The sequence below is a fragment of the Eleutherodactylus coqui genome, chromosome 13, assembly GCF_035609145.1.
Source record: "Eleutherodactylus coqui strain aEleCoq1 chromosome 13, aEleCoq1.hap1, whole genome shotgun sequence".
Classification (NCBI taxonomy): Eukaryota; Metazoa; Chordata; class Amphibia; order Anura; family Eleutherodactylidae; genus Eleutherodactylus; species Eleutherodactylus coqui.
This window is the reverse complement of record NC_089849.1, coordinates 41121812-41139283: the sequence shown is the minus strand read 5'-3', so window position 1 is coordinate 41139283 and position 17472 is coordinate 41121812. Positions and strand designations below refer to the sequence as shown.

Below are 17472 nucleotides of genomic sequence, written 5' to 3'. Positions count from 1 at the left end.
TCACAAATGTAAGAAATTTTAATTAGAGAATACAAAAAATATAAGTTGCAGCGATATAACAGGAAGAATCGTCATATCTGTTATTCAGAACTTCTCATGAAGAGCAGAAACAACTTTGCAGACCATATGAGAAACCTCAAATTTACAAGAAGCCCTTAGGAGACACAAAGCAGATGGCCTGAATCCCAACCACCAGATATCTGTAAAGGTGCCAAATGTGGATCTATGTATACAATATATATATACATATTTGCATTGATATAAAGACACCGGTATGTATATTTAAAAGGAGTCTTCCCATCTTGGCCAAACATGGCAAGGGTGAGAACATTGCCTATTATGAAGGGGTTGGGTTTAAGGATTGATAGAAACAGCCAAGCTTGGCCAGGTTACACTGTTTTCATAACTCCCACAGAAGTCAATGGGATTACACAAACAGTGTAACACAGCAGCTACGTTGTTTCCACCGCTCCTGAGGTACAGAAATGGCATAGCTTACGTAATTCCCATTGATTTCCGTGAACACACCACAGAGCACTCAGCTATTTCCATCCTCCCAGACAATCGTTTAGAGTGTCTTGGGATGATGGTGGCCAGAACAGAAGATAGGTGTGAGTTCCAGAGTTGGGAGTTACACCATCAAGACTTTGATGATATCAACAAGATATGTCATAATGAAAGGAGTCAGAAGAGGGCGTCAAGAATTGCTCTGATGAACAGTCGGTGCATAATCAAGCAAATTGCAGCTGATTGCAACATTAATACTTCCACTAATGTGCCTGAATGCACAACTCATCGCCCCTCAGCACGCATGGCCTGTAAGAGCAGACGACCAATTCCAGGGCCATTACTGTCAAAGAGTCCAGGGGACAAAAGAGCACAAAAATTGTATTACTGAGAAGTAGAAAAACATCACCTGATTAGATAGATCCAGATTTCTAACGCACCATATGGATGGGAGGTCAGAATTTGGCGCAAGCAGAATGAATTGATAAAGCCTTCCTGTTAGCTCTTCAGAACATGTCAGGACCGCCATCTAATTTGTGGCAACAGCAAGATGCTTCCTGACTGCATGGGCCAATACTCCTGCAGAATGATTTAAGTCCCATTTACACCTAATGATTATTGCTCAGAATTTGTTCAAGCGATGGCATACGAGTGATAATCGTTGCATGTAGACACTGCTATCGTTCACTCTTCGGCTGAACGATGATTTTAAGGTGAGCTTAAAATCCATTGTTCAGCTGGAGAGAGATAACAAGGACCACACGCTGTGTTCTTGTTAGTCGGAGATTACATTGTATTCTGCCGACAGCTTGTGTGAGAACAATAGAGCTGTGTGCAGAGCTCAGACCATATGCTGTGCTCTGGAAACAGCTCCCGGAGGCCCTTTTACACGCAAATGAAGCTGATAAAGTATTAATGGACATTAGTGTCCTTTAACACTTTTTGCAAAATGATCGCTAAAACTGTCAATCTTTCAATCGTTTGTCTTTGGGAGTAAATGGGCCTTTAAATTACCTAGTGGAATCTATACAACAATGAATTGCTATAGTTAAGGCCAAAGGAGGGTCACGCGCTACTAGATGGGGGCCTGTAATTAAGTGGCCATTCAGTGTAGATGTACACCCCCTTTAATGTGTCCTTTACAATTAATCCCATGAATTTGCTGGCTTCTCCAATATAACGTGGTTTCTCTAATCAAGGTAAAGCGTACAGCTGGCGATATCCAGGGTTCACCAAAATGTAAACATGGTGGCATCATAATCTTACAAGATGAGATTTGGATCTATGGAGTCTCTAGAAATATATTGTGCGTTGTATAGCAGCTGCGGATGTCTTGAAGAATGTCGTTAGCTGCCAGAAAAAAACGTCCTCTATAAGAAAAGGCAAGGAAAATGTTCGTAGATGCTCATAGGGCAGTCAGTGCTTTGGCAGCCACTCTTCTCCCAAGAGGAAGAGTCAGGTCAGTGATGGCCAATACTATTTTAGGGCTTGAAAGTGTGGAAACTTTAACCAATTCGGAAACCTGTGTAAAGAAAAGGCAAACGAATTTTAAATGAAGCACAAGTCATGACCACCATGAAAAACAAGTACCACCCTAATCCTTACCATACTGAAAGGCATGAACTGGAGGATGCCCCCTTTGCCTCCCTGCTCCAGGCTCTCTACACATTCCTCCATAAACCACTGCACAAACTGCGTGTGGGCACCGGCCATCCGGGCTCCAAGAATGGACGATATCAATAGGAAGAGGTTAGCTGTGTGCAAAAACATGTAGGGTGATAAGCATACAAGTCTTAGACTACATCCCATGGTTACTAATAGCATATCTGACATAAGACGGGTAGTGAAGGATTCAGACAGTTTGTTCCAGCCCAACATTGGCACATCTTTGGCAGATATGGAAGTCGCCTTGAAAGGATCTTGTAAGAACTGCACAAATATCGTGGTCACCAGGACACCCAAGCCATATGTCATGATAAGGGTCATTAAAATGCTTTCTCAATAGGACAACGCCAGTTCCATAGGGAAGAAGCTCTGCAAAAATGACCCCTATACTGGAAGACTCAATGCAAACATGAATTTCAAGGTCAAGCATTCATTTGAATATGAACTATGTAAGGCCCCATTCACATTTCCGTAGCTTACCTCCGTCCTTGGAGCCAAACAATGAAAATGCCAAACACGAATGGCGCCAGAGAGATCTCACTGACTGTCATGAAACTGAAGTGGCCACAGTGCTCACCAGAGCGCCGCTGTCTTTCCAATCAGTGGATTGGCGGAGATCCCGAGCAGCAGACGCTCAACGATCAACTAATGATGACCAATCCTGAGGATAGCTCAATAGTTTAACACTAGAAAACTCTTTTAATACTTCTCACAGCTGGGGATATGCTCCAATTACATCAGCCTAGGCAATCCTCTGTGAGAGGGCTATTCTGGATTCCAGGCTGAAATAACATGGCAAACTATCTAGACAGAAGAGAGGTTTGCACCTAGCCGTCAAGTGTGTTTCATACAACTGTAGCAAACTCCCAGCTTCTGGATGTAAGTAGGAAACTTTCCAGTTATCTTGAAAACAGTGTAGAAATTAACAAAAGTATATTAGAAAGTTGCTACATTTTTCAGTAAGAGGGTTACACTTTATTTATAAGAGATGGTACAGCCCCTTTAACCCCTAACGCCACAGGACGTAAGGTTATGTCATGGGAGTGAGGTACTTAACGCAACATGACGTAACCTTATGTCATGTGGAAGGCGCGGGATCATAAGTAAGTCTGTGCCATCTGCCAATAGCCAGCCTCCCGCTGCAACAGGGGGGTACATGAGGACCGCGACCCCCGCTGTTAACACCCTACTTGCCACGATCTATGTAGATCGCGGCATGTAAAGGGTTCACAGAGGTAGCGCACTCCCTCTGTGACCTTATCGGACCCCCGCGATGTAATCACGGAGGGCCGACGGGTTGCCATGTCAACATAATGCCAGACACAGGCGTCTTGCTTTGCCGCTGTCTGTGATCGCTACTAGAAGCGATAAAGCAGTGCAGTACAAAACCCCTGCAATGCTTTATCATAGCTGTTATAGTTATACATAAACAGTATAAAAAATTTTTAAAAGTGTAAAAAAAAAAGTTAAAAATTAACAAAAAACAACCCTTTTTTAATAATTTCACTTTATTTGTACAAAATTTTTTAAAAAGTTTAAGAAAAACCCTACATATTTCGTATGAGCGTGTCCATAATGACCTGTACTATAACTTGAGCACACTATTAATCCTGCGCAACAAAAAATGTAAAAAAAAAATTAAAAAAATAAATAGAGGCAAAATGATTATTTTGTTCGTTTTACCTTCTAAAAACTGCAATAAGAAAATATCAAAAAGCCATATGTACCCCAAAATGGTACAAATAAAAACTCGTAACGCAAAAAACAGTCCATGGAAAAACAAAAAAATGTTATGGGACTTCAAATGCAGCGCTGTAAAAATAATTATAAATTTCCAAAAAAAAGGGGTTTTATTGTGCAAAAGTGGAAAAACCTAAAAAACTATTTTTGGTATCGTAATCGTACCGACCTGCAGAAAAAAATGTATTGCGTCATTTAAGCTGCATGATTGATGCTGTAAAAAAATAAAAAAACAACAATGGCAGAATGGATGTTTTCTCTCTGCTCTCAAAAAAACAAGTTAATAAAAGTGTTACAATACAGTATATGCACCCACAAATGGCACCAATAAAAACTATGGTTCGCCAAGCAAAAAACAAGCCCTCATACGGCCATGTTGACAGAAAAATAAAAGTTATGGCTTTTTGAAAAGTGGAGATGAAAATCTCCCAAAAATCGTTGCTTCCTTAATGTCAAATTAGGCCCTTAAGGGGTTAAGGCCGGCCGCCTGGGACGACTCAGAGTGACATTTATCTGGAAAACTGCTTGAACTCCTTAATTCTTTCCTAACTAAATGTTTTTTAATGTTATTCAGCACTTCTGTTGAAGAAGGAAATAATTCCTGTTGACTGTCCAGATTGTGACGTGATCGGAGACGCAGACCGACTCCTCGTTTCCACTGCAGCAGTGAGGTGCATTCATCATCCTGCTTAGACCTCTGTGGGGTTCACATTACAATATGGCCAAACTTACCAAGTACTCGGTTTAAGGGCTCCTTGGAGCTGATGTTGTGGATCTGTGAGGCGGAGAGCGAGTTGTTCATGGGGCGATCTACTGTTGGATAGAGGAGACATTTGTCAGACCATGTATGATACCATTTATGGAGGAAGCATGAAAATAAGGCAAAGCCAATTAGTTGCAGAACAGACAACTGAGGGCATCTAGTAGCCTCCATATACATAAAGATGGCTATACACATTAACACATCCGCCGTATATGTATGGTGGAAGTCGCAAAACAGTGCATAGAGCTCCATAAACAGCAGGTGCCAGCTGTGTTATACAGGTGGTAATCACCTGCAAAGGCTGAGATCAGAGATAACTCTGATTCTACCCAATCTACCCCTTAGATGCGTCAATCAATAGCAACTGCAGCATATAAGTGGTTAGACAGATGGAAAAATTTTCCTCTGCCACCAAATACTGAAGGCACTCATATCTGTCGTCCTGGTAGTTCAATTACACCCTAATTGTAGTAATAAGATGGCAGCCTAAAAGGTGCTTACCCACTAGCGATATTTTTTCTTGCAATGGGAGAGCGTTGATTATGAAACCAATGATTTTCAATGGTTTCATACTCATTTGCGTTTCGCAGCGCACAGAAAAGAATCTGCGATATCGCTCAGTGTTTTCAATGTGGATGGCGGCACCAGCGTTGACCCCATTGAAAACATAAGGAATACATCGCGGACTTCTGCCACAGCTATGGCAGAAGTCCGTGATGCTATCCCAGTCCTTCTAATGGAGTCGACACTGCTGCAGCCCCATTGAAAGCAGTGGGTTGCAGACAGCGATGATTTTCGGGGAAGGGCTTAAAATATAAGCCCTTCCTTGAAAATCATGGCTACCTGTAAAAAAAAAAAAAAAGCGCTCAGCCAATCACAGGCAGCCCTCAGCCATTGAATGACAGCTGAGGGCTGCCTGTGATTGGTCACAGTCTTCAGCCATTCATCAATGAATGGCTGAGCGCTGCCTGTGATTGGCTGAGCACTCAGCCAATGACACCAGCGCTTTCTGGGGGCGGGAATTTTTTAATCCCCGTCCTCCTGAACACAGAAGACAACTGCCGGAGAGAAGAGCCAGACAGCTCTTCTAGGTGAGTGTATATATATTTTTTACAGCTAGCCATGATTTTCAGGGACGGGCTTATATTTCAAGCCCTTCCCCGAAAATCATCGCTGCGGTGGTTGCCAGCGATCCACTGCTTTCAATGGGGCCACAGCAGTGCTGGCCCAATTGAAAGAAATGGAATAGCATCACGGACTACTGCCACAGAGAATTCCTTCATTAGCTGTCACAGCTGTGGCTGAAGTTTGCAATGTACTCCCTATGTTTTCAATGGGGCGGGTGCTGCCGCCGGCCCCATTGAAAACAATGAGCGGACAAGCCTCTATCAAATGAGCATGTAAGCTTCCCCCCCCCCCCCCCCCCCCCGCTTAAATAAATGTCAATGTTCAGGGAGTCAAGCAGCAGGTCTACGGTGTAGTCAAGAGAGGCAACTGACAGTCATCCAAGATGTACAGACAGCAGACCAATCCAGAAGTCAATTAGTCTTGTACAAACTTCAATAAGAACTCTCAAAGACCTCAAAAGTAAAGAAGAAAAAACATTAGGACCCAGTAGCAAATTTTGTGCCACATGGGCTACCAGGCTCCTGGGATCACTGACTGTTTACATCTAGTTTACGGATATGGGTGGCTCTACAGGAAAAAAAAAACAATTGCAAACACTCTATTAGGAAAGTCATTAAAGAAGAGCTCCAGGTGAGACACCTCAACTATTAGGGAGAACGGCGAGTGGCTGCTAACAGCGTCTCTCACTCCAGGGGATGTGACGAATCTGTGAAAAACACGAACAATCCCAATGATTTCAATGAGACCTACATACTACTTACATCTCCCCCGGGAAGGCTCTGTAGCGAATATGACCAGTTAATACTAAGTCACCTGCCAGATTATAGGTGGTCCCAATAGCGGAACACTCTATAATCCGTTTATCAGGGGACCCCTTTAACAAAAATGTTGATTACTACAATAGACATCGCTAGCATTTCATGAGTCAAGTGACCAATTAAGCGTTTAGGAAAAATGGTTGTCATGTTTTATCTAGTATTTCATTAGGCAATGAGGAAAATCCAGTCTAATTGCTCATATCAGTGCATAAAAATATTTGTTACTCATTTCCACTGGAAAATCACCACAGAGAATAATAAAATTGCAACAAAAAGCATGAAATCTGTGTTATTGCGAATAGTTTGTGACTGCGGTCCTCGTCTGATCCAGAACATACGTAAAAGGGAAAATAAGCATCTCAGCACACAGGAAGTCTTACACTCCAAGATTACAGCATTCAGCACCCAACTCATTGAGGTCAATGGTCGAGAGCGAAAAAGGCAGTGCCACGGTCACTTCTGACACAGCACTAATACCGTGCGGAAGAGGAACATCCGGAGCAAGAGCTGAGGTTTACAGAGAAAGGAGAAGGAAGAACCAAAAAGTTTCTTAGAACTTCTACAAAGTTACTAAAAACACTTTTGGAACAACTCTATATTTTTTTCCTACTATCTCGGCGAGTCACATGCAAGGTTATAAGAGTGCTTTTACAAGGAACGATTCCACGGGTCAACAGGATTTCTTTCACAAGAATATTTAATGGTGATTCTAGTACTTTTTCCTCCTATATTCATCAAGCCGTTTATTTTGTGACACATTTCAAGCTTTATAAAATTAGTACTTATGGAAGTCAACATTATGTGGAATACAGTTTACCTAGAGAGTTTTTGATTATTGATTAACGGGAATATTTTGCTTGTGTAAAGTTGGTGATATTAATAAGAACTGCTGTTTATCATGTGTTAAGGCCCGTTTACACGCAAGGTTTATCGCTCAAAATTTGTTCAAACGGATGAAAATGAGCGATAATCGTTACATGTAAACAAGGGCAGTTGTGCACTATTTGTTCAATTAGCCAAAGTTCAGGCTGGCAGAAAATCCATTATTTGGTCGCTGGAAATTCGTTGAGTTTGAATGCAGTTCGTTCAGTGTTTCCAGCGGCTAAGCGATTGCTTTGTTTTGCTTAGCATATTCAATGAATGCAAGGTTTACTTGACTTTAATGGAAGCCGTCCGTGTGGGATCCGCACTGAAATAGAACATGTTGTGATTTGTTTTGTGGGGCCGCTTGTCTTCTGCATCCAGCTGCTCTCTGCTCAGAGCGCCCGGTTGTTATACAGCCGAGCGCTCCGAGTGGAGTATGCAGAACACAGCTGGAGCACTGTGTACTTCATACCCAGGCTGTTCACGGAGCGCTTAGCTGGTATACAGCTGTGTGCCAGGTGTGGAGAACACAGCTGGACCGCCGTGTTCTTCATATCCCGCCTGTGTTCAGGGAGCAGGATACAGCTGAAACAATAGTATCAGCTATATCCCACTGAGATTTCCTGATGAGGCTCATCATGGTCTTTCATCAGGCTGAAAGACAGCGAACAGCGACTGCTTAACGAAAACTGCACCATGTCAGTGCAGTTAGACCCAACGATTATCACTCAAAAGACGCTTTTGTGCGATTTTTGAGTGATAATCGTTGGGTCTAAATGGGCCTTAACTGCTGCTGAAAGATATTTAAAGCAAACAAAACTACGAGCTTGCAAGGGTGGTATGATTTAAAGTGTGGTTTGTTTTTAAAAAAATGTTTTTATTGAGCAATCGAGATACATCCCACATTACAGTAGCCAGGCAGTCCCTCCTAATCTTTCTGGAGTCCGGATGAGTTAGTGCTTCTGGAACGCATTATGACTATCTATCGGCAAATTAAAGCATGGCTATAATCTCAATATACATTTTGCTTTTTTTTTTTTATTTTTAAGTAATAATTAAAATTAACCAAGAAAAAAAATAAAATAAAATATCATATTTAAACAAACTTCGACCCGTTATGACCTCAGAGCTATGTGCCATCTCTCTCTTTTCACTTGGTATTTTTTAGACCTCATGTATCTATTTTCAGGGTCTGCTCTCAGTGTACTGAGACAGACCTCCGATTAATCAGATGGACAGTTGGCCCAGAATCGTAGAGTCCCCCCCACGGCAATGGCTCGACAGTTATGACACCCTAGAGAGGAGGATCCCCCCGCACCATCTGTTCTTGATACCAACACGTGTGATAGAAACAATTTCGCAGTTTCTCCTTTATTCTCTGCGGAAGCATTCCGATGAAGCTTTCCCAAGTCTCAAAGAAGGACGGCACCATCTTTTCTTTAAACAAGGATGTTTCAGCCCAGTCCATCTGGAACAAGAATGCCATGTGGGTTGTTTTAAGTGTGTGTGACTTAGAATCAAGTGACTTTAGATTCGGGGACTGAAATCCATTTATTGTCATTTTTCTCTTGGGTAAGTTACTTGATTTTTATCTATACCATCACTATTTTGAATATGCTATATGATGGACAATGCCGTCCACTTTACATCTTGTGTCATGTATGTAGTCCTTGAACAGGGGGCAGTACTGGGCCCTATTCTTTTTAACCCCTTAGTGACGAAGCCTGTTTGCGCCTTAGTGACGGAGCCAAATTTTGGAAATCTGACATGCGTCGTTCAACGTGGCATAACTCCGTAAAGGCTTTACATATCCCACTGATTCTGACATTGTTTTTTCGCCACATGTTGTACTTCATTTAGATTGTAAAAAGAGACCGATATAATTTGTGTATATTTATTAAAAGTACCAATATTGGAAAAATTTTGAAAAAATTGTCATTTTTTCACATTTTCAACCGTAATATCTCAAATATGTCCAAACATACTGTACAAATTTTTGATAACATATATATTTCCATCTGTTTGCTTTATTCTGAATGCACACTTGAAAAACTTTTGTGTTTTTTTTAACCATTTAGAGGACGTACAAATTTAACATTACTTTTCAGCATTTTGAGGAGCACTTTGTTTTCCTGCACCAAGCCAAGTTTGCAGAGGCTCATAAGTGTCAGAATTATAGATACACCCACAAATGACCCCATTTTAAAAACTACACCCCTTAGTGTATTCACTGAGGGGTGTCATGAGTATTTTGACCCCACCAGTTCTTTTTTTCAGGAATTAGTTCAATTTAGGGGACAAAAAATAAAATTTCATATTTTTGCAAATATGTCATTTTAAAGACATATTTTTTTTCCTATAGAGCCCATGAAAATGAGGATTTACACACCAAAACGGATACTCCCGTGTTCAGAAACATACCCATTGTGGCCCTAATCTTATGTCTGGATGCATAACGGGAGCCAAAACGAAAGGAGTAGTCGGTGTCTTTCAGAACATAAATTTTGCTTGAAGGCGTTTTAGGCCCCATAGCACTTTTGTAGAGCTCTTGAGTGGCCAAAACCAAAGAGAACCCCCACAAGTGACCCCATTTTGAAAACTAGACCCCTTAACGAATTTATCTAGGGGTGTACTGACCATTTTGACCCCACAGTTTTTGAATGAATTCAAGCCAAGCAAAAGGAAAAAATTTTGATTTTCATTTTTTTGTCAATTCTGTCATTTTAAAAACAGCTTTTTTTGTACAGCACACGCATGAATGAAGCCTTTCATCCCAAAATGGATACCCCTGTTTCTCCCGTGTTCAGAGACATACCCATTGTGGCCCTAATCTTATGTCTGGATGCACAATGGGGCCCAAAACGAAAGGAGTAGTCGGTGGCTTTAAGAACATAGATTTTCCTTGAAGGAGTTTTAGGCCCCATAGCACTTTTGTAGAGCTCTTGAGCGGCCAAAATCAAAGAGAACCCCCACAAGTGACCCCATTTTGAAAACTAGACCCCTTAATGAATTTATCTAGGGGTGTACTGCCCATTTTGAGCCCACAGTTTTTGAATGAATTGAAGCAAAGCAAAAGGAAAAAATTGTGATCTTCGTTTTTTTGGCAATTCTGTCGTTTTAAAAACTGCTTTTTTGGTACAGCACACACATGAATGAAGACTTGCACCCCAAAGTGGATACCCCTGTTTCTCCCGTGTTCAGAGACATACCCATTGTGGCCCTAATCTTTTGTCTGGATGCACAACGGGGCGCAAAATTAAAGGAGTAGTCGGTGGCTTTCAGAACAGAAATTTAGCATGAAGGTGATTTAGACCCCATTGCCCACTTGTAGAGCCCTTGAGCGGCCAAAACGACAGAGAACCCCCACAAATGATCCCATTTTGAAAACTAGACCCCCTAACGAATTTATCTAGGGGTGTACTGTGTATTTTTACCCTACAATTTTTGAATAAATCTAAGCAAAGCAGTAGGAAAAAAATTACAATTTTCATTTTTTTGGCAGTTGTATCAATTTAAAAACTGTTTTTTTTGTACAGCACACATAGGGATGAAGACTTTCACCCCAAAATGGATACCCCTGTTTGTCCCGTGTTCAGAACCATACCCCTTGTGGCCCTAATCTACTTAAAGGACGCATGGCTAGGCCTATAATGGAAGGAGCACCCGTTGGATTTTAGGGTACAACCGAATAAATTCCAGGCCCCATTGCCCACTTATAGAGCCATTGAGCGTCCAAAACGATAAAGAACCCCCTCAAATGACCCCATTTTAACAACTAGACCCCTTAACGAATTCATCTAGGGGTGTACTGCGTATTTTGACCACACAGTATTTGAATAAATTTCAGCAAAGCAGAAGAAAAAAATTACAATTTTCATTTTTTTGGCAATTTTGTCAATTTAAAAACTGTTTTTTTTGTACAGTTTACATAGGAATGAAGACGTTCACCCCCAAATGGATACCCCCGTTTGTCCCGTGTTCAAAAACATACCCATTGTCGCCCTAATCTACTTACAGGAAACATGGCAAGGCCTGTAATGGAGGGAACACCAGTTGGATGGTGAATAAATTCCAGACTCCCTAAAATCCCCCCCCCCCCCCCACGCCCTTTTCGGCGTTCCCCAAATCTTAGATAAAAGTAATAATGTGAACTGTGTAGTATTTCCAAAGACGGGTAATTATGGAGGCTGGTTGGGATGGGCACATGGGGCAATAAAACCGGGTATCCCCCCTCCTCTCATGCTTTTTGGGAGTCATTTTTTGACCTCAGTAGCGGGTATGGGGTGTAAATAGTGGCGTTCCGTGAGTCTCCGTAAGCTTGACGAGGTGCGGCGGTCTCACACAGAAGGCGCTCAACAAGCTGCTCCTGGAACTGCAGGAAGGCGAGTGTTCCCGGGGCTTCTTGTAAATTGCGTATTACAGGTAGCGGTCTGAATAACGCCGGGCTCACACAGCCGTAGGTGGATCCCGGCTGTGAGCCCGGCTGTGACCCTGCGTACGGCCGCGTAATGTACTGCGCATAACTGCGTACTTACACGGGCGGTCATGCGCAGTACACTTTTTTTGTTGTTGTTTGTATTTCCCGCACCGTCGCTTAGCGATGACGCGGGTACCTGCAGCCCGTACACAATGTAGTTGCGTATGGGCTGCGGGTATATCCACGACCATGGAGCACAATGGGCTCTATGTTGCCGATATCCGCGGTAAAATAGAACCTGCTGCGTTCTCTTTTCTGCGAGTGGATTACGCAATTCCAACCCGCTAATGTGAGCGGAATTGTGTAATCCAATGCGATTGATCTGCGTATTACCGCTAATCAAACGCATGCGGAATCCGTAATTCCTATCCGGTCATGTGAGACCGGCCAAAGGTAGATCGCTACCTTTTTATCACGTGACCGGGGACCGCTCAACGAGGCCACCCGTCACTGCTCCAGGCTCTCTGTGACCGTTGGTCGCCGAGAGCAAGGAGATATTGAGTTTCCTGGGCTCCCCGACTCCTGCGCATGTGTCCAGTGTTTTGCCAGCGGTCGCATGCGCAGAATACGGGAAAGTTCACGGAAGAAGATTGCGTCGGGGTGCAAATATGGAGGCCTCCGGTAAAAATTTTTATCTCCTCTCACCGATCGCATCAGTGAGGGGAGATGAAGCTTCACCTTTTTTTAACTTTTACGTGATCGCCATTATTCTTTGGATAACGGCGAACACGTGATCAGGAACCGCTCACCGCGGCCCTCCGTGAAATCTCCAGGCTCTCGGCTAAGTTTTGTAGCCAGGAGCAGGGAGATTTTAAAAAACCACGGCTTTTGCGCATGCGCCTGCCACATTGGTGACGGGAGCGTGCGCAGAAGCTGGGTTGAGGTCCGCGGATAAATCCGCAGGCCTTAGGTACGTCATTTCATCCTCCCTCACGGATATGATCCATGGGGGGAGATGAAACGCAAGCTTTTTTTAACTTTTTTTTTACTTTTTGCACTTTTTTTTTTTTACCTTTTACCCCTTTTTTTATTTATTTTTTTTTACTTTTTGCACTTTTTTTTTTTACTTTACATGATCACTGTCATCCATTGGATGACAGTGATCATGTCCCTGGTGACATCCCTCTGCTCTTGGCTACACATGGCAGCCAGGAGCAGAGCAATTTTGAATTTCCCGGGGCTCGAGCCCCTCTGTGCACGCGCCCGATGTCAATCATCGGGCGCGCATGCGCAGACGGGGATTTCGGGTCCCGGGACATCGGGACATCGCAGAGGACCGGGGGTGAGTATCTTCACCTCCCCTCATGGATCCGATCCATGAGGGGAGGTGAAACTTTACTTTTGTTTTACTTTTTAAACTTTTTCGCGATCACCGCTATCGCAATGGATAGCGGTGATCGCGGGCCCGGGGACCGCTCACAGTGGACCCCGGTAACACCTCCTGGTTCCCGGCTACCTTCAGGAGCCGGGAGCCAGGAGATTTTAAATTTGCCGGGGACACCCGGGCTTCTGCGCGTGCGCTTGACGTCATCGTCAGGAGCGCATGCGCAGAAGGCCGCCGGCGGGTCCAGGAGGACCAGATCTCCGGGGGACACCGCCGACAAGCCGTGTGAGTATTTTCAGCTGCCGTGATGGATCCGATCCATCATAGCAGCTGAATTACTACTTTTTTACACTGTTTTGTTTACTTTTTTGCGATCGGCGCTATTCATTTTATAGCGCCGATCGCAATTCCGGGGGGGGACTGCCCGCATCCTGGGATGACAGCTCCATGCTGTCGGCTACCTGCGGGCACCGACAGCATGGAGCTGTCACGTCCTCAGGCAAGTGGGCATCAATCCAAAGAGGATGCATAAAACTACGTCCTCTAGGATTAAGGCCCACTTTCTGAGGACGTAATTTCCCGATGGGGCCGTCGTTAAGGGGTTAATATATTAATGACCTGGTAGGACCTATGCAGTAAAATATATATATTTGCAGATGATACAAAACTATGTAAAGAAATTAACACTAGAGAGGATGTAAGGCAGCTGTCCAGGATCTGGAAATGTTGGGGGGAGAAAAATGGCAAATGAGGTTTAACACTGATAAATGTAAGGTTCTGCACACGGGCAGAGGAAATACATGTCATCATTACACACTAAATGGGAAACCACTGGGTAATATGAAGGAACTTGGGGATTTTAGTTAACTGTAAGCTTAACTGGAGCAACCAGTGTCAGGCAGCTGCTGCCAAGGCAAATAAGATCATGGGATGCATCAAAACAGGTCTAGGGGCGCATGATGAGAGCATTGTTCTTCAGACCACACGTAGAATATTGTGGACAGTTTTGGGCACCGGTACTCAAGGAGGACATATCAGAGCCTGTGCGGGTACAAAGGCGAGCAACTAAAGTAATAAACAGAAAGGGCGGACTACAATACCCAGAGAGGTCATCAAAATTGGGATTATTTAGTTTAGAAAAAAGATGGCTGAGGGGCGACCTAATAACTATGTATAATCATATCAGGGGACAATACAGAGATCTATCTATCCATCATCTATTTGTACTCAGGACTGTGACTGTAACAAGAGGGCACCCTCTACGCTAGAGGAAAGAAGGTTTCTACACCGACATAGAAGGGGGTTCTTTACTGTAAGAGCAGTGAGACCATGGAACTCTCTGCCTGAGGATGCGGTGATGGAAAACTCAATAAAAGACTCCAAGAGGGGCCTGGACACCTTTCTTGAGTGTTATAATATTATATGTTATAGTCACTGATTAGGTTTAAAGGGTTGGTGATTATTCTGATTGCCAGATTGAGTCAGGAAAGGAAATTTTTTCCCTCATATGTGGAAAATTTGCTTTTACCTCATTGGAGTTTTGCACCTTCCTCTGGATCAACATTGGGGGGTAACAGGCTTAACTGGATGGACGTATGTCTTTCTTTTACCCTTACACACTATGTTACTATATAGTTCTTCATGTTTTTAATGAACCTTAAAGATGGTAGATGTGGGTGCTGCTGGTGACTCTAGACAACCTAAAGCAACCATCTCTGCTGCAGTGGAACCAATAACTAAGGATATGCTGGGATGTGACTGGGCAAAACTGGACTACCGACTTTACATCTACTGTGTCACCAACGGCGCCCACATCTAACAGTTCTTCTATCTTTTCATGCCTTCTGGCTGCTCTATAGGAATTCATGCATGAAGAAAGCCACTTTATTTTTGCAGCATTCTTTTTTGAATCAGTCTAATTCTGGAGCATTTTTTTTAGAACTCTTAGTCGTTCCTCCGTTATTCCTCCTGAAAATATATGAATAAATTGACAACTGAGTGTTACCATTCTCCATCTCCCAAGGGGGTGTCCCTGCACACTTCCAGCACTGATTGGACAGTGGTAGGGTGCCGCTAACACTCACAATATGCTGATAATTGCCAGGCTGAGGTTACAAGTCGAGGTGCAGGCAGCAATTAACAGTAAAGAGTGCGCATTAACAGCAGCCGCTAGCACTTGTGTGATACTTTCAGAATGAATAACTGAGGAATTGCACAATACAGAGTTCTTAGAAAATATGCTCCATTATTTCGTGGCATTACAAGTATTTACAAAATCAGACTTCTCAGGAGAGCTAACAAGTTCCTTCCAAAAAAAGAGCTCCGTCATGGCTGGGCAATAACGGAATAGCCCTCTGTATTTGTATGTGAGCCTCTGGCTCTACTACAGCTAATCCAAGATAAGTGCAAGACCCTGTAGTGTGGCAGCGGACCACCAGTCCTGTGCAGTTGCACAAATAGCATTTGTGGTATATTAAAAGGAGGTTAAACTAATAAAAGTTGGGGTACTTATCCATCCTCTGCCATGACCATCCAGCACTGCAGACCCATAGTCCCCCTGGTCATTGCTGTAGAATGGAAACCACATGACCGCCTCAGCCAATCAGAGGCCAAAGTGGTTGAGTGCTGTTTTCTTGGCATCACCACTCAGATGCCGAGGGCCATGATGCCAGGAGAACGGCACCTGACGGTGTGGCCTCTGATTGGCTGCAGCAGTTACATGGTGTCCGTTTCACAATAAATGACCAGGCGGACGGAAGGGCTGCAGTGCTGGATCAGCAGAGCCGAGGATGGGTAAGTATCACTGCTTTTAATGTTTTAAAGGGGTTGTCCCGCGAAACAAAGTTGGGGTATACACTTCTGTATGGCCATATTAATGCACTTTGTAATGTACATTGTGCATTAATTAGGAGCCATACAGAAGTTATTCACTTACCTGTTCCGTTGCTGGCGTCCCCGTCTCCATGGTGCCGTCTAATCTTCAGTGTCTAATCGCCCGATTAGACGCGCTTGCGCAGTCCGGTCTTCTCCCTTCTGAATGGGGCCGCTCGTACCAGAGAGCTGCTCCTTGTAGCTCCGCCCCGTCACGTGTGCCGATTCCAGCCAATCAGGAGGCTGGAATCGGCAATGGACCGCACAGAAGACCTGCGGTCCACCGAGGATGAAGATCCCGGCGGCCATCTTTGCAAGGTAAGTAAGAAGTCACCGGAGCGTGGGGATTCGGGTAAGTACTATCCGTTTGTTTTTTTTTAACCCCTGCATTGGGTTTGTCTCGCGCCGAACGGGGGGGGCTATTGAAAAAAAACAAAACCCGTTTCGGCGCGGGACAACCCCTTTAACTCATTTGGATCAAATTTTAACTCCATTAGAGACCACCAATACTCCTTTTTAGGGTGGTCATTATTGGCCTTTAATCTGCACATAGATCTTTGCAGATGTATGTGCAGACTAAAGGCCAACTCTCCTGCAAAAAACAAGCCCTCACAGAACTCCGTTGCTAGAAAAGTAAAACTGTTAGGCCAAGCGTTCGTAAAAACGCTACTTTTTTTCAGCATATATTGTTCAGTAACAACACAGGCGAAGCAAGCTGAGGTCGCCACCATTTTCTTTTTCCTCCCGGTGACAAAGTAAGCAGTGTTTTACAGCGTTAACGTCGTTTTTAAACACACCCCATCCATTTCACTGGGCGACGCAGGGCTTCAAAAACGCGCTGCAATGCTGAAAATAGAACATACAGCATTCGTTTTGGCGCATGTTATAAACGCTCATAGCCCCATTAAAATGAATGGAGGCTTGGGGCAGTGTTTTAGGGTGAATGCACACGGGCGGAAATTAGTGCTTACGTGTCCGGACTGTGACCAGCCAGAGTAACATTATGCTTGCTCTCGCTGTAATACAAAGTTCGCATGCGGACAGGTTGATAACAGCCTTCAGGCACCCCCCCCCCCCCATTCAGCCCTCACCTGCGGTTGAGCCAGAATGGGCCTGCACCCTGTCTCTTGCTGTGTGTGACCTCACACAGGCGGCTGGCGCAATTCTGGGTAAACTGGATCGCGGGATATTAGTCTCCCAGGACGCTTCCGGTAGGCATAATTGGTCAGGGAGGGGCACGCCCGTCCTTGGAAGCAAGGTAAGCCTCCAGCTCACAGGGGTCCTTGCAGTCCATCCTCCCTGGCGCCTGTGCGTT

The 17472-nt window shown here is 43.9% G+C and overlaps 1 protein-coding gene across 1 annotated transcript in view; it reads right to left on the bottom strand.

Moving 5' to 3' along the window:
* MED24 (mediator complex subunit 24) overlaps positions 1 to 17472 on the bottom strand; it is a 69290-nt gene continuing 51818 nt past the window's right edge. The window contains exons 24-26 of the mRNA XM_066587977.1: positions 4645 to 4725; positions 2113 to 2261; positions 1 to 2029 (exon numbers count right to left, since the gene is read on the bottom strand). Of these exons, the coding sequence (XP_066444074.1) occupies positions 1913 to 2029; positions 2113 to 2261; positions 4645 to 4725 (347 nt within the window). The 3' untranslated portion in view covers positions 1 to 1912. The remainder of the gene's footprint in view (positions 2030 to 2112; positions 2262 to 4644; positions 4726 to 17472) is intronic.